The 22147-nt window shown below is 45.0% G+C and overlaps 5 protein-coding genes across 10 annotated transcripts; 1 reads left to right on the top strand and 4 right to left on the bottom strand.

The window, feature by feature from the left end:
• Positions 1-509: 509 nt before the first annotated feature.
• Positions 510-2308, bottom strand: LOC103970105 (glucan endo-1,3-beta-glucosidase 10). The gene is made up of 2 exons (XM_009383749.3): positions 877-2308; positions 510-780 (listed from the first exon to the last, which is right to left on the bottom strand). The coding sequence occupies exons 1-2, from the start codon at positions 2071-2073 to the stop codon at positions 688-690; spliced, it is 1290 nt and encodes a 429-aa protein (XP_009382024.2). The 5' UTR covers positions 2074-2308; the 3' UTR covers positions 510-687.
• A 5181-nt stretch (positions 2309-7489) lies between these two features.
• On the bottom strand, positions 7490-8290 carry LOC135653211 (protein SMALL AUXIN UP-REGULATED RNA 51-like). The gene has a single exon (XM_065174889.1). It carries the CDS (start codon positions 8049-8051, stop codon positions 7740-7742), a length of 312 nt encoding a protein of 103 aa, XP_065030961.1. The 5' UTR covers positions 8052-8290; the 3' UTR covers positions 7490-7739.
• Positions 8291-8874: 584 nt separating this feature from the next.
• Positions 8875-12274, top strand: LOC135653208 (putative pentatricopeptide repeat-containing protein At3g49142). The gene is made up of 2 exons (XM_065174886.1): positions 8875-11821; positions 11895-12274. Exon 1 carries the CDS (start codon positions 9243-9245, stop codon positions 11379-11381), a length of 2139 nt encoding a protein of 712 aa, XP_065030958.1. The 5' UTR covers positions 8875-9242; the 3' UTR covers positions 11382-11821; positions 11895-12274.
• Positions 12275-12610: 336 nt separating this feature from the next.
• LOC103970102 (protein PSK SIMULATOR 3) lies at positions 12611-14673 on the bottom strand. Its single transcript, XM_009383745.3, has one exon. The coding sequence runs from the start codon at positions 14257-14259 to the stop codon at positions 12838-12840; it is 1422 nt and encodes a 473-aa protein (XP_009382020.2). The 5' UTR covers positions 14260-14673; the 3' UTR covers positions 12611-12837.
• Positions 14674-17131: 2458 nt separating this feature from the next.
• Positions 17132-21954, bottom strand: LOC135652425 (ATP-dependent Clp protease ATP-binding subunit CLPT1, chloroplastic-like). Of its 6 annotated transcripts, none has more exons than XM_065173344.1 (6): positions 21639-21954; positions 21514-21549; positions 21271-21407; positions 18809-18988; positions 17498-17624; positions 17132-17416 (listed from the first exon to the last, which is right to left on the bottom strand). In XM_065173344.1, the coding sequence occupies exons 1-6, from the start codon at positions 21857-21859 to the stop codon at positions 17395-17397; spliced, it is 723 nt and encodes a 240-aa protein (XP_065029416.1). In that variant the 5' UTR covers positions 21860-21954; the 3' UTR covers positions 17132-17394. The 6 variants fall into 6 exon arrangements, with proteins under 6 accessions (XP_065029416.1, XP_065029414.1, XP_065029417.1 ...); XM_065173342.1 differs by having other exon boundaries at positions 17494-17624; positions 21639-21951; XM_065173345.1 differs by having other exon boundaries at positions 17498-17621; positions 21639-21951.
• Positions 21955-22147: the final 193 nt, after the last annotated feature.

Genomic DNA, 22147 nt, shown 5'->3' with positions numbered 1-22147 from the left:
TGCACTCTAGAAGCTCATGACAGTGTAGACGACGATGCAAATGAAAGGAATCCTTAGTAGCGACAATAATGAATTCTAAATCAACACTCGTTGTTTGGTGATTATAAAACAGGAGAAAGATCAATAACTACGATGGAATACGAAAAAGTTCGAAAATGAAAGATCATATAATATAGGTCATGTTGATTGAGATGTACAATGTATGATAAAAGAATCGATTTTTTCTCTAATTTAATCATATGTAAATCCAATCGGTTCTACAATAATAATATTATCTTCCTAAAAAAATTTGGATATTTTTCAAAATAGACATGCTATATTGAAGAAACTAAAATTAGGGTTTTTTTTAAAAAAATCACCCATAAAACAATGATTTACAAGATGGAAATTGCCCTTTACAACTAAAAAGACAGACCTTCAATTTTAGAAAATATGGAGACTGTTTCAAAGGTACATCCCTGATATTAAAAAATATTATTTAATCTAAAATTAGTAGAAGACGAAGCAAATGAGAGAAAACAAAAACTAGAATCAATTAAAAGAATGAAAGAGGAAAAAGATGAAGACTTTGGATCAAACATCTTTCCAACACATTGGACTACGGAAGATGATGCCAATTGTCCTAAGCTAAATCGATTACAGATCCCACCGAAGCTTATTGAAACAATGGTTGCTTTCTTCCACGTCTCAGCTGTCAAAGCCACCCAAAGAAGGCAGATGCAAGATAATAGCTGCGACCGCCGCCGCCGCCGCCACTGAAGCCTTCGTCCTCCATTGTTGCTGCGCCCACGGCACGATTTATAAAGCAGCTTTAGAATACGAGAGCCCAGTAAATAAAGGGATTCACGCTGATATGCTGTTAGCGGAGTAACTAACCGCTGCGGAGGAGATGCCGAAGTAGCCCGAGGAGGACGCGCCGTCGGGCTCGCCCTCGTAGCCTCCGTCGCCTCCGCCGCTTTCGCTGCCTCCGCCCGAGGTGGTGTCGTCCTCCGGCGGCATCTTGATGTCGAGATGGTAGGCGGGTGTGCCGTCGGCCTTGAAGAGCCCGTAATTCCTCTCCGATTTCGGCCCCTCCTTCTGGTTCTCATTGAAGAGAGCGAAGATGTACGCCCGGAGGGGCGTCCCGGGCACCAGCGGCGTACCCTTCTTCTGGCACACCAATCGGATCAGGTTACTGTTGTATTTGCCGGCGTTCTCCGGCGTGGCCCCGATCTCGTCCGGGTCACCTGCCGACGGCCACCCTGTTTCCGATACCCTCACCTCAACCCGCTTCCCGGCATCGCCACCGGCCGCGGCAATGGCGTGGTAGACGGCGTCGACCTGCGCGTGGAGCAAGTTGGCGTAGCGGAGGCCGGACCCGGGGTCGGTGATGCTGGCGGCGCTGGGGTCGAGGAGGGCGTACTCGAGCGCTATCTGGGAGGGATCCCGCTGGTAAGCGAAGTAGGGGTACGCGTTGGCGAAGAACGGGGAGCCGGTGCGGGCGTGGAAGGCGATGAGGGGGCAGATGTAGGGGAGGAGTTCGCGGCGGAACACGGCGGCCGAGGGCGGGTAGGATGGCGTGGCGAGCACGGCCAGGGAGTGTGCGGTGGTCACGGCGACGACGCCGTCGAGGCCGAGGGTGGCGAGGGCGGAGTGGAGCGCCTCCATGGCGGGGACGAGGCAGCGGGCGAGGGCGAAGCCGGTATCGTGGGCATTGGTGAGCACCTCGTTGCCGACGGTAACGGCGACGATCTTGGTAGCAGGGAGGTAGGCCTGGATGTTAGCGCGGGCCCAGGCAAGAGCCTCGTCGGGGTCGGCGGCCATCGCGGGAAGGCAGCTGTCGGGGAGGCCGACGACGAGCTCGATGCCGGTGTTAGCAAAGGCGTGGAGAACGGCGGGGTCGGCGTCGTAGATGCGGACGCGGCCGATGCCGATGGAGGTGATGAGGCGGGGGACGGCCTGGGGAGGAGGGAGGTCGTCGCCGAGACGCCCGTAATTGACGCCCACAAAGGAGGCGGAGGTGGCGGAGGCGGGGAGGGTTAACCACGCGAGGGCGAGGAGCAAGGCGAGAAGAGTGAGGAAGGCCAATGCCATCGTCGAGTATCGCCCGCGGCAGTCCCCCGCGGTGATGGTAGCAGCAGTGATGGTAGAGGTGGTCGTAAAGCTCACATTTATCCCACGAGGGATGGAGGAGGGGATAGAAGATCGTTGAACAACATGCGTCGAGTTGGGGACCAGAGTGTGGGGAAGGGAGGGGGACTTGCGAGCTGTAGCTTTGTCCGAGACGACGGAGGAGAGCGGAGGAGATAGGGTCAAGGGCGATGAGCGGAGGGGAGAGGCGAGACGAAAGAACGACGCACAGGATGAATCCAGGAACGAAGCGTATTGGATCACGAAAACTCCCGACCGGAAACGACCGAATCACCCCGTCGAGCTTCCCGGGTGACGTGTCTCTGGACGCGCATGAACAGACATAATCACGTCTGTCAAAGAAAACATGACCAGGAAAAGTCTACGGGGTGATTCGACCAGTGTACGAAAGATGTATTTTGTTCTAAATAATAATATATTTCACTTTACAGTGCACGCCCATGTGGGTGGCACGAAGAAGGGGAAGCTTCCGATTCAATTATCATCTTGTACTTTTGACCCATGATTTTTTGCATGGCTTTAGAAGTTAGGCGGGCATCTCATCCCCAAACGCTAGTTGGGGGGTCGCGACGGCGATGCCGGGGGCGGTGGATGCAACGTCCCATTGTCGGAAACAACGGTCACTAATCTTATTATGAATACTCGTTTGATGTTTGTGTAAATATTGGAAAAGGAGAAGAGAAAGGATACAATATATTCGGAACAATGAAAGTTTCTGTCACTTTAAAGGAATGTTAGTGTAAACAACTTTATGTCGTGGCCTCGGGACCGACGTGGTTTGGTCGGGGGTCCGAATGACGGGGATCTTGCGCGGCATCCCTCGAGGTCTCCCGGTGGCCGATTACGGTGGTCCGATCGGGTCGTCGAGTCGGGAGGAAAGCTTATGCCGTAGCGTCGGGAAGGGGTGACCCCGTTCTTGTACCTGCACACAGGTCGGGCCGGAAGCTCGACCCGCCCCTCCGACGATCAAGTTAGTGGATGCGGAGGGGATTTTGTATGAAGAAGTGCCACCTTTTCATTTAGAACTCTGGGGTATTTATAGGTAAGTTTAGTGTTACCTGATGTGCCTGCCTGCAGGAGCAGGACCGTACCTCTGATGGCGTCTGACATTATCGTTGGCGTTGCGTGGAGAACCGAACTGCCGTAGGGTATGGGCCAGCCTTGGTCGTCGTCCTCCTCTGCCTCAGCCAAGCGTGCGGGGTCAGACAACGATGAAGTCGTTGTCTGAGAGCGGGTGACGTCAGTACACGTCGAGTCGGTATTATTGTCCTCTTCCTCGGGCAGAGTGTTGTCCAGGTGTGACTGACGTCGTGGCGCGTCATGTCGCCATTATTACCCTCGTCAAGCATTGTATTCGTTGATGACAAAAGAAGGCATCACACGATTGAGTTGCTTACGTCAGTCAAAATGTACTACCGCTTGGATGATGGTGGAGGATGCCCGAGAAAAAAAGTGCTTCCATGTGATTGGCCAACAACCTCTCTTTACGCATGTTCATATGTTATGATGCAATGATTAGGAGGCCAAGTGGTGGTGGTTGTAATACAAGTGTCCTATTTGTCAGGTAGTGAGGAGGTGTTTTCATTTTCCATCTTACGTGGCAGAGATTCTGTGTGAGGTAGGTAGTCAACACAATCTCAATAAAATTCTGTTATATTGAATTAATTATTTTTATGTGTCTCAAAAAGTATTAGTGGAAGTAGAAAATGAACTTCCACTTGGAAATATACATGGTAGAGGAAATAGATATTGTAGAGGATAGTACTATGAAGGATGAAATTGAGAAAGATGATATTAGTAAGAAAGAGAAATCTAATAATTCTTTCGATTATATGAATTATGACAATATATCATATGATTTTTAATAATAAAAATTGTGTTAATATGTTATCATGATCATTTTAAATCATGGGAATTATTATTGGAGATAATAATATTTTTTAAATTAAAAGAGTTTGAAAATGATACGAGATGAATGTGTGATTGAGGAAGCATTCTTGGCTTATGAGATGAATGAGTTTGAAATTTCTTGAAATTTCAAGCAACAGGCTATCGTATCTTTTATTAGATTCAATCATTATTTAAAAAAATTATTTATCATATTTTTAATCTCTAATTATATATTATGATGATATCTTAAGAGAATATCTACGTGTTAATCTTATATTTTACTCTCGGATAAAATATTTAACTATCAATTTTTACTTTGTTCATGACAAAGTTCAAATAGTGAGCTATATGTCTCTCATGTCTTATCCTCCGTCCAATTTGTATATATTCTTATCAACCCTTTTGTCTCATTAATATGTGTTTTTACTCATGTCTAATATCAATATATTTAATGGGAGAATCATCTTGTAGGAACATATTAGGAAGGATGATATTGAGAAATATAATATTAAAATAAACTTTTTCGAACATAATATTAGGAACATCCAATTCGCTTTATTTACAAATAAAATTAATACAAGGTTGAACAGGAAGAACATTATTTCTATAGAGACAAGAGGTGAAAGTTGAGCCATGATTCTCACAATCACATGAATTATGATAATATATTATCATAATTTTTAATCATCAAAATGATGTTAATATATTATCATGATTCTCTTAAATCATGGGAATCATAATAATAATGTCATAATGATCTCCTCATCATGAAATGATTGAAACAAATATATATTATTTTTATTATTAATTAAAAAATCATATAATTATTATATTTTGTAATGATCCATATACACTATAATAAATATTTAAGTTAGTCATATCTTTCGCATAGACTTTGGAGCAATAAATCAATGCCAATAATGCCAGGATAAGGTAGCAACCATGTGACTTGCCTTTGCTTTCTTTCTTGAATCACTGGAATGATTCTTGTTTCTAATAATGTTGCATTTACAAGGATAAATAATTCTTGACCTAATAATTCTGCCATGTAGTTATCTTGAATAAACATTACTGACCTAATAATTCTGTCAAATGAGATAGAGATAGGCTCATGCAATCTCTCTCTCTCTCTCTCTCTCTCTCTGTGTCAAACTTTTTTGAAGTGCCATAGTGCTCGGAATAGCAACATGAAGATTTCTATTGATATATCTTACAGAAGAATGAACAAAGACTTCCTGATTTCTCTCTCTCTATATATATAAACTTCCTAGGTTGAAATCCTCGACTGATTCGGCTAGACAAGGACGATGCAGTGTCTCACCAAAAATATTGGATTTGGGTCATGTTCAAGGTTCAAGCTTCCTTGAAACCTTCCATGTGTAATGGACCATTCATTTTCTGCAACAGCATCTTCTTCTTCTTCTTATCACCTCTTTATCTTTAGAGAAGGCAATGCAAACTTGACTGGTCCTTACTGTCTTCTCCTTGTTCAGGCAAAAAATTCCTCACCTAGATCATAAGATGATACTTGTCCTATAGATTAGATGTCATGAGCATAAACTATGAATCAACACTTGTTTATCTTGGATTACTGATGACAAAGGCAAGGATAAGACGATCCGGAATAGCCTTCTCTTTATCTTTAGAGAAGGCAATGCAAACTTGACTGGTCCTTACTGTCTTCTCCTTGTTCAGGCAAAAAATTCCTCACCTAGATCATAAGATGATACTTGTCCTATAGATTAGATGTCATGAGCATAAACTATGAATCAGCACTTGTTTATCTTGGATTACTGATGACAAAGGCGAGGATAAGACGATCAGTAATAGCCTTCTCTTTATCTTTAGAGAAGGCAATGCAAACTTGACTGGTCCTTACTGTCTTCTCCTTGTTCAGGCAAAAAATTCCTCACCTAGATACTTGTCCTATAGATTAGATGTCATGAGCATAAACTATGAATCAGCACTTGTTTATCTTGGATTACTGATGACAAAGGCGAGGATAAGACGTTCAGTAATAGCCTTCTCTTTATCTTTAGAGAAGGCAATGCAAACTTGACTGGTCCTTACTGTCTTCTCCTTGTTCAGGCAAAAAATTCCTCACCTAGATCATAAGATGATGCTTGTCCTATAGATTAGATGTCATGAGCATAAACTATGAATCAGCACTAGTTTATCTTGGATTACTGATGACAAAGGCGAGGATGAGATGATCCATAATAGCCTCAAGTTAATAACTAGTATGTTTTAGGTGGACATACACATCCACATATTTTTAGTTTCTTATAAAGAACTGAGGTACTAATCCAAATTTAACACTGCAAAGTAGATGAGACAAGGAAAGGAAGAACGAAAGAAGAGTATATAAATATAGGTTCAGATGTCTGGATACGGAGTCAACCATCTCAATTTAGCATGTAAGAAAATCTAGGATGGTGAAACATCAAACAAGGTTTAAAAGTTGATGACAGATGCTTGTTCATGTGTTTAACCCTTCCTGGTTTTGATCGAAGACAGTGGAGCAGCTGCTATTGGATGAAATTGTGGATTGCAGATTTGAGATTCATAAGGATGTTTGCCCTGCTTGATCCTTCCAACCCAAAGCAGTCACTGCTGCTGACCAAAATGTGGGGTAGAGAATATGTCTGTGGCAGAAACAAGCAAAGAACACATGGGTGCGCTCATCAGGTACTGTTTCTCTCGCTCATCAGGTACAAGCAAAGAACAGGAATGAGACCTCAGTCGATCACATGCACTTTAGGACGGCTAACAGATAGTGCAGAAGGAACATGAACTAGACATTCAAGACTGGGAGGATTTAGCTACCGTGGAGGAGTCCCACTCGATGACTTCCTGCACTTGCCATGGTCAAAGCTCTCATGTTCTTGAAACAAGAGTGTGATGATGACTTGGGACTGCTGGTTTTACCTTTGAACTGCCGACGCAGCATGAAGCCTTCCTTCCGGAAGCAAGTTTGTGCGATTGGAGCTCAGTCCGAGTGTCCTAACGGGAGTTGCTTTCCTTATCTCGTGTTTGATTTGATTTCATGGAAGACAGGTGGATTAAGAGTCACCGTATCTCAATTGTCCGGTCTCATCTGGATCATGGTCTTGACAGAGCCAACGATGAATCAGCTCTTTGGCCTCTTGGTCTACTAATCATGCCAAAGTGGTGCCATAGATGGAGGGTATGAGATTGACAATTTGGATTGTCTGGTTGACTTCTTTGTGTCTGTAAAAGACTTTTGTCCAGCAGAAAGAGATTTCTTGTGCAAACTTACTGAGAAGTTACATGTGTTACTACTGCTCGACAGTTTTGATGCCAAAGTTCGAAAGCTCTCAAGCTTTCCTTGCACCATATTAACCCCTCTTCTTTGTCATCAGCATGATTGCAGGATCGAATGCATTTGTTTATCCTATGTAGCCCATCTTCTGGCAAAAGCTTCTATGATCTCTTGTTCACCAGGTGATTTGAGTTTATGAATTCTTCACGCAGTAAAATGCGAGAACAGTGCATCTGAGAAAGGAGAGATGCATACGAACAGGGGAAGAAGCCCTGTTTTCCTTTGTTCTAGTCGAGTCACTTTTCACAGGGGGGCGCGTGACGCAGGCCGCTCTAAGATCTACAAGTCCAACCCACAGCAGTACATGTGGGGTTTGGGAACAAAAAGAAAGAAGGAACACCAGCAGTCGGTGGTGGTGCTTCGGTCTGCGAGGCGTTCACCGGAGCACGGAGGTGAGGGAACGGAAGACGACCTCCTCGCAGGGGATGGTGAGCCCCATGTCGTGGTCGAAGCCGAACTCCTCCTCGGCCTGGCGGAGGAGGCTCTGGAACTCGGGCCGCTTCAGGTAGGAGATGGGCACGATGAAGCGGCTCCGCTTCTCCCCCACGTACACCGCGAAGTGGCCCTTGGGCACGTCCCCCGGCAGCTGCTCGTCCAGGCCCTGCTTCCTCCCCAGGCTCGAGCACCTCTTCAGCATCTGCTTGATGGCCGCCGCCTGCGGAAGCTTGTTGCCCTTCCCGATGGCCATCTCTCCGAACTCACGGCTGGGATTTTGAGATGGAAGACCAGCGGCAGACTGCAGTGGAGTAACGGCGGTTGTTCGAGTCGAAAAAGGGGAGTTAACGGGTGCTATATATAGAGCGAGGAAGTTTGGCACAATGGCATTGCGGTGGGGGAGAGAGACGGCAGGTCAAGACATGGGTGTGTGCCGTGTCGGGCTAATCTTTCAGTGCCATTGTTGGGCTTGTGAAGGACACAACCTGACCCTCTCTTTTCCCATATCCATCCCAAATCTCTCTCACTCTCTCTCCATGGCTTTGGTTATCTATGAAATAGGCACAGGAACAATAATGAAACCAACCAAGAAGCAGAGAGAGAACGGGAAGATGGATAGAGCAGAGTAGAATGCACACACTCTCTCCCTCTCCTTCTCCTTGCATGGACACGGGTGTCCCACACAACCCACAGGAGAGGGGGGCATGAAAGATCACGTGGTTCCTCTGCATGTGTTCCCTTCTTTCCGATCAACTAACATGGGAAAAGACCAACTAAATTCCTGCCTGCAGTGCAACTAAATCATAGTATTTTTATTTTCCATCGACAAGCAGGATTTGATTCCTATGCATACCAACTGACAGAGAATTATGTACGAGATAAGATGACTAAAGATTGGCTGAGTGATAAGAGAGTGGGACTGCATACATTGGTATTGTCCGACATACATTGGATGCATGAGATTCCCTTCTATAGGGAAAGGAAGGAAAGATGATGATAAGCAAGATGAGATGCTTGTTGGAAAATGAAGCGGACAATCTACTTTTAGTAGCATTGATCATCATTGGTGAGGATTTGATAATTATTGTCTTCCATTATTTTCGAATGATCTTTGAACTTGTGCAGAGCTCCTCTGCTGGATAGATAAGAGAATTTAGGTACTCGGTTTCGCCTATTCTCTTAAGAGTTGAGAAAGCAAAGGTTACTTGAGTTTGCCCGTCTCCTCGAGGTTGTACTCCATGCATCGAGCTGGTTACTAGCCACAGCTTGAACGAAGAAGGGGAGAGCAGACCTCGTCGGCACAAATCGCATAGCAATAGTCTCCGACGAGGAAGCTGTAATCTGGAGAGGGACGAGGCTTCCTCCATCGGGCCGTTTCTCTCTCTCGCTCTGTGCCTGCCCCTTCTCAACCTAAACCTTGTGTGCATTAATTATATAGGGGCGAATGGGAAGGCTTAATCGTATCATGTTGACGAGGGCCACCGTCGTTGCTGCTCCCACTGTCCTCTACGTATCCAGAGAGACCAAACATCGAAGACTCCTCTTTCTCCCCCGCGCCATCTCCCACTACTCCCACGAACTCACCGCGCCCATCGACGCCGACGGAGGCGGCGACTATGAAGGCGGCAATGCCGCCTTAATCCAAGCTCTGGATGACTGCCGCTCCCCGCGCACCCTGCGGTCCCTCCACTCCCGCCTCCTCCACCGCCCGCGTCTCCTCTCGGACCCTGCCGTCCAGATCAAGCTCATGCGCGCCCTCGCCTCGTGCGGAGACCCCCACGGGGCCCGCCGCGTGTTCGACGGTGCGCCCCATAAGAACGCCGTCTTCTTCAACGTCATGATCCGGAGCTACGTCAACCACGGGCTCTACGGCCACGCCTTCCGCCTCTTCGCCGACATGTCCCTGCGCCATCACGTGAGGCCCGACAATTACACATTCCCTTGCGTCCTCAAGGCCTGCGCTGCCTCCGACCACCTCGCCGGCGGGCTTCAACTCCACGGAGCAGTCACCAAGCTTGGCCTCGACACCAATATCTTCGTGGGCAACACGCTTATCGCCTTGTACTGGAGGTGCGGGGGATTGTCAGACGCCTTACGCGTGTTCGATGAAATGCCGACTAAGGATGTTGTGTCTTGGAACGCGATGATTGCTGGGTATGCACAGAACGGCCAGTACGACCGTGCTATCGAGCTCTGCGAGAAGATGGTTGCACTGCGGAAGCCGAAACCTGATGCCGGTACTATGGCGAGTATCTTGCCTGCTATGTCAAACACCAATCAGAGTGCTATGTCAAACACCAATCAGACCGATATACATCTTATAAGAAAAATGTTCGACGAAATGGGTAAGAAAGATTTGGTTTCTTGGAACGCGATGATTGCAATATATGCAAATAATTCGATGTCAGCAGAGGCAGTAGAGCTCTTCTCAAGGATGGAGATGGCTGGAGTAGAACCCGACGCGGTTACGCTTGCCAGTGTTCTGCCTGCTTGTGGTGACTTGTCGGCTCTCTCTCTTGGAAAGAAAATACATGAAGTTATCGAGAGGAAAAGAATGCTCCCCAATCTGGTGCTGGAGAATGCTCTGGTGGATGCGTACGCCAACTGTGGAAGTTTGGAGGCTGCAAGGGAGGTGTTTGATGGTATGAACGGGAAGGACGTTGTCTCTTGGACTTCCATCGTATCAGCCTATGGGATGCACGGGCATGGAAAGAAAGCCATCGCTCTCTTTGAGCAGATGCGGAAATCAGGCCTGAAACCTGATCCTGTTGCCTTTATCTCGATTCTTTCTGCTTGCAGTCATTCGGGACTGCTGAACGAGGGAAAATACTACTTCAAGTGTATGACAGAATGCTATCATTTTGTTCCAAGGATCGAGCACTATGCTTGCATGGTGGACCTCCTAGGCCGTTCTGGACATGTTGATGAGGCTTATGATTTCATTCTGAAGATGCCCATAAAGCCAAACGAGAGAGTGTGGGGGGCATTATTAGGTGCTTGCAGGGTGCATTCAAACATGGAAATCGGGTTGGCTGCTGCAGATCATTTATTCAAATTAGTTCCGGAGCAATCTGGCTATTATGTGCTTTTGTCCAATATCTATGCTAGAGCTGGAAGGTGGGAAGATGTTGTGTCGGTGAGGAATTTGATGACCAACAAAGGAATCAAGAAACTGCCTGGCTGTAGTAATGTTGAGCTTTGGAACAAGGTACATACCTTTCATATAGGTGATAGGTCGCACCCACAATCTAAAGAAATCTATGAGAAATTGGATGTTCTAATGAGGAGGCTGAAGGAGTTGGGATATGTTACTGAGACCGAGACTGCTCTTCATGACGTTGAGGAGGAAGACAAGGAGGGTCATCTTTTGGTGCATAGTGAAAAGCTAGCAATCGCCTTTGTGCTCGTAAATACTACCCCAAAAACCCCAATCAGGATAACGATGAACCTTCGGATGTGCGGGGATTGTCACCGTGCTGCGAAGCTCATTTCGAGCATTGCTGAGCGCGAGATTATCATCAAGGATACTACGATATTTCACCATTTTGAGCATGGGGTTTGCGCATGTGGAGATTATTGGTGAAAAAGGCCTAATGGTTTGGATCGGTGCATAAGATTCATACCAGTGAAAACACAACGCAGATTTCACCATTATGTGGTGAAAAAGAGAAAATTTGGTTTCAGTGGCTACAGAATTGTTTCGGATGCTTGTGGCTTGGGCTTGGATCCATGTTTTACGGCAAAGCAGTTTGGAGATGTTGGTGTCTATTTGCTACGAAAATAAACAATTTATCAGCTTTATCTTCTAATTTTCAAAGGAACAACATGATGCTTTTGGAGAAGGTGCAAGGAATTTCTTGTGCTGAAACATTAGGGCAATAGAAAGAAGTTTGTCAAGATGATATCATCATGTTTGAGAGTCATTGTGTGCTTGCCAACATGACACTGTTCCATTCTTACACAGGATCTTGTTTGTCATAGGATCTACAGCAACCTGATACATTTGGTTGTGTCAATCTCTTGGTAATTGTTTGAAAGATACATTTAACAGTAACTTCTCAATCATCATGGCTTGAGTATCATTTGTTGATTGCAGGTACTCAACGACACTAGCTTGTGGTCAAAATTCCAGGCAGTGGTGATCAGCCTGCTTCAACCTTTTACGTATCGGCAAGTGAGTTTTTGCCTAATACGGATCACTATTCGAAAGTTATCAACAGCATGGAATCGAAAGGAAGCCTTGAGACTGCGGCCGCTTTGAACTGCTAAAATCCCTCATGCAAGGGCATCCTTTTCGTTTTGCCATTCCTCACTCTGAGAGCAGGCAGCGTCATGCTCGATTGTCAAATGTGTATTTCTACTTAATGATCAACTAGGTTATGGATCTTCTGTTGTATAATACATCTATTCCAAGGAGGGATGACAGAGGATCGGAACTCCTTTCCTATTTTGATAATTGTATTTGGATTCAAGTCCGATGAGATTCATACATATACAACTAGTCATCTGTAACACCCCGAATCGAATTTTCACATTGGGAGTATTTAAAGATTTGAATTGGTTTATGACTTGATGGGGTTACTGTCAATAATTTGAGCTTAACCATTTTAGGTTAGTGATTTGGTTAATTATCCCATGATAAACATAGATTTGAGTGGATAAATCATTTAAGAATTAGTTTAAACAATTAGTGGCATGGAATTTGGGTAGTGCAAATTCATGGATGTTGTGCATGTTAGTCATTCCAAACTTCACCGGCGATTCAGATGTGTGAGCTATACGCGAGGACATGGCACATGAGAGAACAAAGAGGAACCCAAACTTGGCTATTTCATTCACCATCAGGTTTCCCAAGTTCCCAGAAACTACAGAGAAAAGAAATGAAAGCTCGATCTGCATGTTAGTTTGGACATGGCAGAGAACAAGAGATGGAAGGAGAAGGAACGATGTGGCCATGTACAAACCAGTTCAACCCCGGCCTTGAACTCGAACCAAATAGGGATGAACATATGGAAGCAGTACCAGTGGGACTCCCTCGCTTAGTGTTGGAGTCCTCCATGGTCTGCGGCAAGCGCCAGGGCGCTCATCTCCCTCTCGAACCTCCACAGGTAATTGAGCCCCACGAGTAGCTCCGTCACGGCGGTCTCCACCTTGACCCTGTTGGCGAAGTAGAGCGTCTGCAGCAGGAGTACGTTGGCCCTGGGCGCCGACGCGCTCCGCCGCTCGAAGCTCCGCTCCCCCTGCCACCTTATGGTGTCGTGCGCCACCGGTCCAAGCCACTCCGCGATCCGCGCCAACGCCGCCCTCCACTCCCCCGCTAGCCCCGAGTCCCGCGCCGACCCCCACCCCACCCCTTTCAGCCTCGCCCGTAGTTGCCCCCGCACGCTCGCCGTCAGCATCCCGTACAGATCGTCCCTCGCTTCCGCCCCCACCGCCCTCGGCGAACGGATCATCTTCTCCAGCACGATGATCAAGTTCGCGTAGTGCAGCGCCAGCGCCGTCGCGCCCAGCGTCGACGGCGGCGGTGCCAGCATCGTCGAGCTGGTCTCGAAGAAGCCACCTTGCTCGTGCTTCGACGACAGCACCAGTGGCCCCGACGAGAACTTCCAAGGCAGCGAAACAGTGTCGGAGGACGGGTACACTGCAGCGGACCCCGACAGGCTTCGAGGCAAGGGATATGATTCACTGCCGACGAGGAAGACGTGCTTTATTCTGGCGACCACCGTGAACACCGACCGTGCCAGCAGCGACACGACGGCGTCGAAGGTGCAGCTCCACAGAGATGTCTGTTTCAAGTACTTGACCTGCTGCTTCTGCCAGAAGATCTTCTGCTGGATCTCAGCCACCATGGCGAGCCTGCTCGTCGACATGATCCGGTTGTATCCGCCACCGCAGTGAACGATCTTTCTTAGGCTGTGCTCCGCCTCCGACAGCTCGTCCATCTCCTTGTATAGCGCCGCCGTCGACGCCACGTACCGATCCATCTTCTTGGCCTTCGAGTCCATCTCCTTCCATCCCATGGCCCATCGGTTGGCGTCGTGGCCGAAGTCGGAGAACTCCCTGAAGCTTCGGCAGAATCCTCGTAGGGCCGGGTCGCTGCATCGCTGGCTTAACATGGAGACCGAATCCGCCACGAGGCGGAGCGACTCGACCAGCTCCGCGCAGGCGAGGCCGAGGAGGAAAGACTCGTCATCGGACACGATCTTCCTGATGCCTGGTAGAGCGATGGTCTCGTTGCGAAGTCGCGCGATCTGCGCATCGGAGAGCGACCGCCAAAGGTGGAGCAGCTTCGACATGAGTCCGGCGATCTCGAAGGCGAGGATACCAACGCTACTGGCCTTCTTACGGTTGAGAATGGAGCTGGCGGCGTCGGCGTTCACCGTCGTTCGCACGGTGTCCAGCCCGGTGGAGATGGCCGATTTCACTCGGCTCAGCCATGACTCCAGCGCCATGGTGCTCATGCTTAATGGAACCAAAAGGAAGAGGAGGCTGTGTGTGGGGGGGAGAACCCTTTGTACAAAGCCGAGAGAGAGAGAGAGAGAGAATCAGAGATGGGGTTGCAGGGATAAGGGTCATAAAATAAGAGCAGCGAGCAAAAGCTGTTGCGTTGTTGTGTTAGCTCAGCTCTCATGGCATGTTGAAAGCCAACAAGCACAGAGAAAAGGAGGCAGAAGCGTAGATTATAAATAGATTGAAGCCTTATCTTTTCCTTTTTGACTTGCTGTAGATTCCCACTCCCCTCCATCTCCACCACTACTTGACTTGAATCAATAATACTTAGGTCATAAGATCTAAGAGCAGTACTGGGGCTGCTGTTTAGCCAAGTCTCCCTTGAGAAGAACACAAAAGCTCGCAGTTTCGGTGGCCATATTGGTGGGGCTGCTGCAGAAGCACGACGGAGAGATAAAAGAGTCTTCTTTGTTGGTTTCTTCTTCCCTCGTTATCATCTATCGCTTCTCTTCTCGAACCTCACCCCGGGCTTTGCTGGTAGCAATAATTAGTGCCGGTAAGGGACCATCAACCTTCCTTTCGCTGCAATACTTCTCCTCCCTTTGACGCAGCAGCTTTCAAGCAACTCCATGGGAGAAAGTGCAGGTTGTAGTCGCCACTTTGGGCAGGTGATGAGTAGGGAACGCCTGGATCCGACACAGGATCTGGATCTCGATCGACTCGAATCGATGTCGCTTGACCCGCTCGAATTCGATCCGTTTTCAGCTTTGACTTTATCCTAAATCGAACATGATCGACCTATGCACATACCCATATGTGTTTATCTAATTACATTAAGATTCGTGTCTTAGGGATTTGTTTGTTGCAATGTGGATATCGACCGTACATTTGTGTGGGCACAAATGCCCCCTCCTTTCTGGGGGGTTTGACCGATGAAAGTGGCACGCTTTTTAAAGTGGGAAATGGTCAGTGGTCCACCGCCCACAAATAAGATCACACTCACTACTCTAAATTATATATATATATATATATAAAATAAATTCACATTAAAATCCAGTCATTATCATGTGAGGTGTTCAATTGCTATATGAATATTTCTGCCCTAATATTATATATATATATATATAATGTTGATAGATTTGAAAAGTCAAAATAAGAGTGTGAGGAGATGGGGTCCACCATTGGAGACAGACGTGACCCACAAAACCAGCAGCCATCATGCAAGGAAGGATGCTTGGAACTCGAAGAAAGTGTTGCTCCACAACGGGAACCACGCGCGATCGCATATCGACCAATTGACCCACTCGCATCTTATTCTCTTGACTTTTGTGGCAACCATCGAACAGCCGTTGACTCGTCCGATGCTGACCAAACTGTGTTCTTCCACTTTCTTATCAAAAGCCCGCCTGCTGACCAGACTTGCAACTTTCTGTGCCTGCTCTAATCCTTGATTTAGTTTGCAAAAGCTTCAGCAGTGTATAAAGGACAATTTGAACAGCCTGCCTGTGGAATATACACACGCACAAAAGCCTGAAGAAGATGTCAGCTGCAATAAGGAACCATAGTCTATCGAAGTCAAAGATACCAAGTACTTCATTAAGAATGAGTTCAGTAAGCGTGGAACAAGATCACCGTAGCCGAATATAAGCTTCAAAAAGATCAAACTTCAAACGGAAGTACTACGATGGCGAAGTACAAGCAGAAGAAGCTCTGACAAGGCAGTATCCAAAGCCAAGTAGAATTAGGTATGTTGGCCATTTACTTGATCTCCATCCATAAAAGGAGTCTACCGGAGATTAGACCCCCCCCGAAATGTATAATGGTGCAGCCACTGCAAATTTACTCGAGAGGGACCAGAGAACAGCCGAGGTGTTTAGGGAAGAAATTTTGCAGACTGATGGGTTGATTGAAGTGGATGTGAGAGTTGATGAAGGAACAACAAAAATCTTAGGTTTTGGGAATCCAGGTGGCTCAGTGAACGTAGGGCGAAGTGGGCGGCGGGCTCCATCAACCCTACATCAAGCTCTCGAAGGACTCCGGAAGAGCACGACAGTGGAGGAGGAGGAGGAGGTGGGTGGAGGGATGGCCCCCCCGTCTCTTGTGGGGACGAACACGCTCGCTTCCACTCGATGCCGGTCGGGGGATGGTCAGCTGTGACGCGGACCTTTGTGACAATTACTCGGATCCCACCATGGAAGATGTGGTGTTCCATCAACCTGCGCTACTGTGTGAGTGCAGTGTCAATGATGAGATGACCCGCTACCTCCCTCCCCATTACTAGTACTTAAAGATGCTTCTTCTCTTCCCTTGCAGGCTTCCGCACAGAGAGAGAGAGAGAGAGAGAGAGAGGGACGTTACACTTTAGGTGGACAATATATATATATACAGGACAACTCGAGCGATCGCCAACCCATGCTTTTCTCGCTTGCTTGTTTTGGGTGCAAGAGAAGGGCGTGGAACAACCCCACGGACGAGTTGCCACGGCTTACCTTCTAAGGAGTGCCGGTCAAAAGTTGAGTCAACGAGCTGTTAAACTAAGGAATAAGCTTCCCCTACTCATTTTGGCAGTGAAACACTATATTAAATAGGCATTGAGATCGTGGAGCGAAAGGATGCGCGTATATATGCTGGCAACTATCGGGTCCATGTCACCTCCTGCATTGGTCCATCTTCCTGCGTTGGATTCAGGGGATTATGCTCTTCAGATTGACTGACTTCACCCTGGAAAGGATGGTGGAGAAGATTGCAATTTCGAAAGCAAACGAAGATTGCAATTTCAAATTGAAGAAGAGTACGTGACAATTCATACCTTAATCGATGGTGGAGCCAATATCAAGAACAACAGTGATGGCCGGTGCAAAACTAGAATCAGATGGTCTGCAATGAAGCAAGAACCCAATTCAAGCATCAACTGTATTCGATTACAAGAGGCATTGACCTACTAAAAATGCTCTGATAACAAGCAGAAAATGATGCAACACATCCGGGAGATACCAAAAGTCCGCTAATAGGCCATGTCTTAACCTCGCAAGCAGTTTGCTTCAAACTGAGTTTCTAGGAAGCAATCAGCTTAACAGAAATCCTGGTTGGTATACACTTTAAAACTCTGAATCAGTTTTCGATGTCAGGCAGCCTCTATCGGTATTTCATGACGATATCCTTATCAGCCTGAAGGTAAACCAAATATTGTTAAATCCAAATATCCGATTACATTGTCTCGAAAGACAGGCTAGATAAACACTTACAGACTTGGCCAGCTCACTTGCTTTCTCATCATCAAAACCTAAGGAAGCCAATATCTTATGACCAGCTGATTCTTTCTCAGACCATATACCCAGAAGCAAATGTGCTGTGGTTATTTCTCCATCCTCACCTGCTACCATTACAACAAAGAAAGATGACAACATGTACTCATTCACTAAATTATTACCTGGGATTGCAACATGTAATACATTATTTCTACCAAAATTAAGTATTTCTCAGTAAATACTATGAGACCAAAAGTCAACTGCTAATTAAATTTCACATATTTTTAACAAAGAATCTGCCCATCCCAAAGCTAGGCTGCTAAATCATCAAACTGAACTGCAAACTATGCTCCACATATCATCAGTTAAGCTGATTTAATAACTCTCAGAAGCTTTTCAGACCTAACATTTCTTTTCACCAAACCTTGTGTCAGGCCAAGACTAGTAATGAGAACATTGCATCCTTTCTTCATCAGGCAATGCTTATATCTGAATTGTAAGTTCATATCTCTCTTTCTTTTTTCAAAGTACTGTCATGTATTAAATATTTTGGTTGACGAAATTGTCAGGTGGTTGTCCATTTAGCTTCTTCAAAGTCAACAACCTCATAGCATAGCAAAAAAAGAGTTCCTCAGCCCCAAAAGTTCATATCTCTCTTTTTGTTTCAAAGGATTCTCATGTATTAAGTATTTTGGTTGACGAAATTGTCAAGTGGTTGTCCATTTAGCTTGTTCAAAGTCAACAACAACCTCATAGCATAGCAAAAAAAGAGTTCCTCAGCCCCAAAAGTTCCTCATGTCTCATTTGTCATATCAAACCATTTATCATCTAACAGAAAATCCACTTTACCACATAACAACCCAATTAGTATTGAAGAGTTTATAAAAAAAATTGTTGGTGTGTTGAACTACAAATGGGGTTGATTATAATTGACATTTTCTTCTTAATTTTGATGCATATTGATGTTCTGATTTAGACTAACTAATAGTGCATACATCAAATCCTAGTCATAACTTGGATTTTACAGAAATCATCCATAAGAAACTAAAAATTGCTTCATTAAAAAAGAAGATTTTGTTCTACTGAGAATTTGTATGAAAATCATAAACCAAGAAGACAAGTCATGCCTCAAAAATGATGTCCATGTTACAGAAAAGTGCATATTAAGATCCAACAATGAACCACATATTTGATGCCAAATGAAACAAATTAGTTCTCCTGTTTTAAGTTCTGAAGCAGGTTCAGACAGACACACGAAGAAAAGCTCATTTTAACATCATGCGAACAGTATTAAGTGATATAGGAAACTAACCTGATTTTAGTTTCTCATCAACAGCCCAATCTAGTGCCCTTTGTGCCGGTTCCGTCAATGGAGGATGCTCAGGGCTAAAAAAGTACATATCTGATTTACCTAATAACTTGACAGTTTCCTCGCGCAACTTAAAAACAGTAATCCCATTTGCACGTAGAAACTTTGCTGTTTCACTTGTTCCTGAGAGAAAACATATCATCAGATGCGAAGCGGAGACAGTTCAGTCATGCAAATGCAGATCAGAATAGAGAATGTGCTCTTCCTCTGAAGCTTAATTTGCAAGTCATTCGATCATGAAGTGAGCATATTAAAGTATTTTTGGATTAAAAAAAGAAAACTTTTAAGAGGTGACCTCAAACTGTTAGAGCAAGAGTCTATAAGGAAAAGCAGAGAAACCATAATTATTAAACCACATTTTCATTTATTCTCTTCTTTAAAATATCCTATCAGTTGAAAAATAGGATCTTACCGGGAAACTAACCTCGAAACTTAGTTATACGGTACCTTATTTTTTAATTTGGCAACTAGGTAAATCTAAGGGAAAAGTAAGATAGGTTTCTGCAGCACTTGAGCATACTTCTGACTTTAGGAGAATGGATGAGCTTCCAACCATGCCACCATATGTACTGCACCAGCCTCAAAACCAACATATGGGGTTAAGGTACGATATGTTATAACAACTGGTACAAGTATAGCTAGTCCCTACACTAAAAGCTGTCTCCATGCTATAATCCTTGGCATGCCTAAGAAAGCTTTGGCAACTGCTAGTACAAATACAGTTAAAACCAATAAATACCAATATTAAAAGTCAGCTATATGGATTTTTTCTGTCAATCAGCTCTGATGAGAGTAGCAATCTTTGTCAAACGATGACACAAAATTCCTCCTTTTGATTTCTCATACAATGTATTTAAATTGTCAATATCTCTGTCTGCACCAATAATCGAAGCAGCTTACTTCACCTGACTGGTGTAGCCATAGGTCTCGTTTGACCACCTTAAATTGTTTTCCTGCATTTCATCCTTGAAACAACTCCTGATCGTTCACAAATGTTGTTTTCAAGCTGACCAATAATCTGATTTTCAAGGATAATATGCTTTAGAACCACTTTATACACTTTTCCCCATAATTTAAGAGCACACTATAACGAATAAGTAGAATTCTATACAGGAGATCACAACTGAACAAATGAAGCTTGTCCAGCAAGACAATTTGTGCATGTTAATTTAATGATAAAGCATTTCCAAAGAAAGATGACTGATTTAGACCCAAAATTGTAGTTAATTGACAAAGTGACAAAAGTTTTGCTTTCACTTATTTTCCTTATATCCAACATTGTGAATCTATATCCCACCAGATAGACAACTTGTATCTTTATCACCACTTGAAGTGTTGGTTATCTTTAGATCAGAGCATCACTAGGATTTATTGCATGACACCTTTTGCAGTTATAAAGACATTAAAAGTGAGCTTCTCCATTTTCATTTTGCAGTTCCAGTTGGGAAAAAAGAAGTCCAAAAACATCAAGTAGCCTAAAGTTAAAGGCAAAAGTAACAATAAAAAAGTTGGTGCAATTACTTAAACATTATTGTTTTATTTTGGATGTTCCATTTGATATTTATAAAAATAATACTACAAGTATATTAGAAGAAGAAACATATGCAATATCTACACCAAGATGAGGCATATGCTATCTATTTGGTGCAATATATTCCTCTTCAAATAAATCTGCTCAAACTGCAATTTATACAAGATTTTTCATAATGCATGAATCCATAAGGTATCATACCAAAATTTATGCTCAAAAGACCTCAAAGGTTACTGATATATATCACTGTGATGGAAATTAAGACAAAAAGGAGAGCCAAGCAATTTTGATAAGCATACAGTCTTTTGGAAAATAGGTGAGCAACTTTGAGCAAGAGGAATTTATGGATTCAGTTCTTTTCTTGTATTTGTTTGAAAATTGATACATTTATGTCTATAATATAGAATTCTTCATTTTATTTTCCTGTTGCATTGGTCACCGATGAGATTATTTTCAGCAAATCCCTCCCAATTTAAGAGAAGCTTGAAGGAATATCGTAATCAAAGCATGGTAGAACCAGCATTCCCAGTCACAGTAACCAGTAAACTGGTTATGCAACACGTTCTGTTTTGATAGGCTTTTCTCACTAGCTTGTTCTCAGAATTTTGAGCAAATCCCTCCGAACTTAAGAGAAGTTTCAAGGAATATTGTAATCAAAGCATGGTAGAACCAGAATCCCAAGGCACGGTAACCAGTTAAAACTGGTTATGGTTCAACTTTGATGGGCTTTTCTCACTAGCTCGTTCTCAGACTTGTGTCATCTTCTCAGGTATGTAATACGTAGATAGTTCATCAAATGTAGTATAGAGCAAATTACCAAACAATTACTAAATCAAAGCAAATAACTTGTTACATCTAAAGAGATCCAACTGACCCTCGACCAAGATGCCCATGAGGAGGGCCTCCGTCCCCGTCTTGGGGTACTTGAGCTTCCGCGCCTCCAACTCCGCCATGCCGAAGGCCTTTATGGCCCTCAACGACCATCTGTCCCATTCATTACCACCTCCATTACTACCCAAAAACAAGCCTTATCAAGATCAAAACCACCCCCATCGCCTCAAGACAAGCAAAATCCACACAAGAAACAGAAACCCAAGAACCCCCTAAAGCAGCTTACCTGGGCAACTTCTCTGCCGACGCCCTCTCCGGCTTTCTGATCCAACGATGAACGAGAGAACAAACAATCAAAAACGAATCCAAGTAAAGGAAATTGGGTGCGGGGATCTGAGAGGAGAGGCTTACGCGGTGGGGAGAATGGAGACGACGGAGGCTGCGGAGCGGAGGCTTGGCCTCGGGAAGAGCAGGGACGGGGCGACGGAGATGGGGATGGCGATAAGAAAGCTCCGGAGGCGGACAGCGTGATGGTTGGGCGGCGGCGACAGGGAGGACATGGACTTGACGGGCGCGGACGAGCGGGATGAGGCGGTGGGGATGGGGAGGAAGGAGAGAATTCGAGCCGCCATTGCCCTATCGATCGCGGAGGAAGGGTGGGAAGGACTGATGTTTGCGTGGAGAGGATGGGATTGAGGTGTTGGAAGAGAGGCAATGCAATAATAATGGTGCTATTGGATTCCATGGACGGAACCACATCACTTAACCCAACCGCTTCCTTCGCCTACTTGAGCTGCCACTTTCTATTACTTAGTTATTGAACAATTTATCGAAAAAAAATCCTCCCATATTTGGTTTTTAATCCAAGAATATATTTTTTTAGATTTTGATCAAAATATATTTTTTAAATAATAAATAAT

The sequence above is a fragment of the Musa acuminata genome, chromosome BXJ3-11 (genome assembly GCF_036884655.1).
Source record: "Musa acuminata AAA Group cultivar baxijiao chromosome BXJ3-11, Cavendish_Baxijiao_AAA, whole genome shotgun sequence".
Classification (NCBI taxonomy): domain Eukaryota; kingdom Viridiplantae; phylum Streptophyta; class Magnoliopsida; order Zingiberales; family Musaceae; genus Musa; species Musa acuminata.
Note: the sequence above shows the minus strand (reverse complement) of the source record. Positions and strands in the feature narration are given on the sequence as shown.

What these genes read in the sequence shown, in the direction of transcription:
- LOC103970105 (XM_009383749.3), bottom strand. Translation starts at nt 2,073, where the DNA reads ATGGCATTGGCCTTCCTCACTCTTCTCGCCTTGCTCCTCGCCCTCGCG. An exon ending in TCGGCATCTCCTCCGCAGCG is followed by an intron (nt 781 to 876) that starts GTTAGTTACTCC and finishes CCGTGGGCGCAG; the next exon opens with CAACAATGGAGGACGAAGGC.
- LOC135653211 (XM_065174889.1), bottom strand. Translation starts at nt 8,051, where the DNA reads ATGGCCATCGGGAAGGGCAACAAGCTTCCGCAGGCGGCGGCCATCAAG.
- LOC135653208 (XM_065174886.1), top strand. Translation starts at nt 9,243, where the DNA reads ATGGGAAGGCTTAATCGTATCATGTTGACGAGGGCCACCGTCGTTGCT.
- LOC103970102 (XM_009383745.3), bottom strand. Translation starts at nt 14,259, where the DNA reads ATGAGCACCATGGCGCTGGAGTCATGGCTGAGCCGAGTGAAATCGGCC.
- LOC135652425 (XM_065173342.1), bottom strand. Translation starts at nt 21,859, where the DNA reads ATGGCGGCTCGAATTCTCTCCTTCCTCCCCATCCCCACCGCCTCATCC. An exon ending in GTCTCCATTCTCCCCACCGC is followed by an intron (nt 21,550 to 21,638) that starts GTAAGCCTCTCC and finishes TCGTTGGATCAG; the next exon opens with AAAGCCGGAGAGGGCGTCGG. An exon ending in CAAGTGAGCTGGCCAAGTCT is followed by an intron (nt 17,417 to 17,493) that starts GTAAGTGTTTAT and finishes GTTTACCTTCAG; the next exon opens with GCTGATAAGGATATCGTCAT.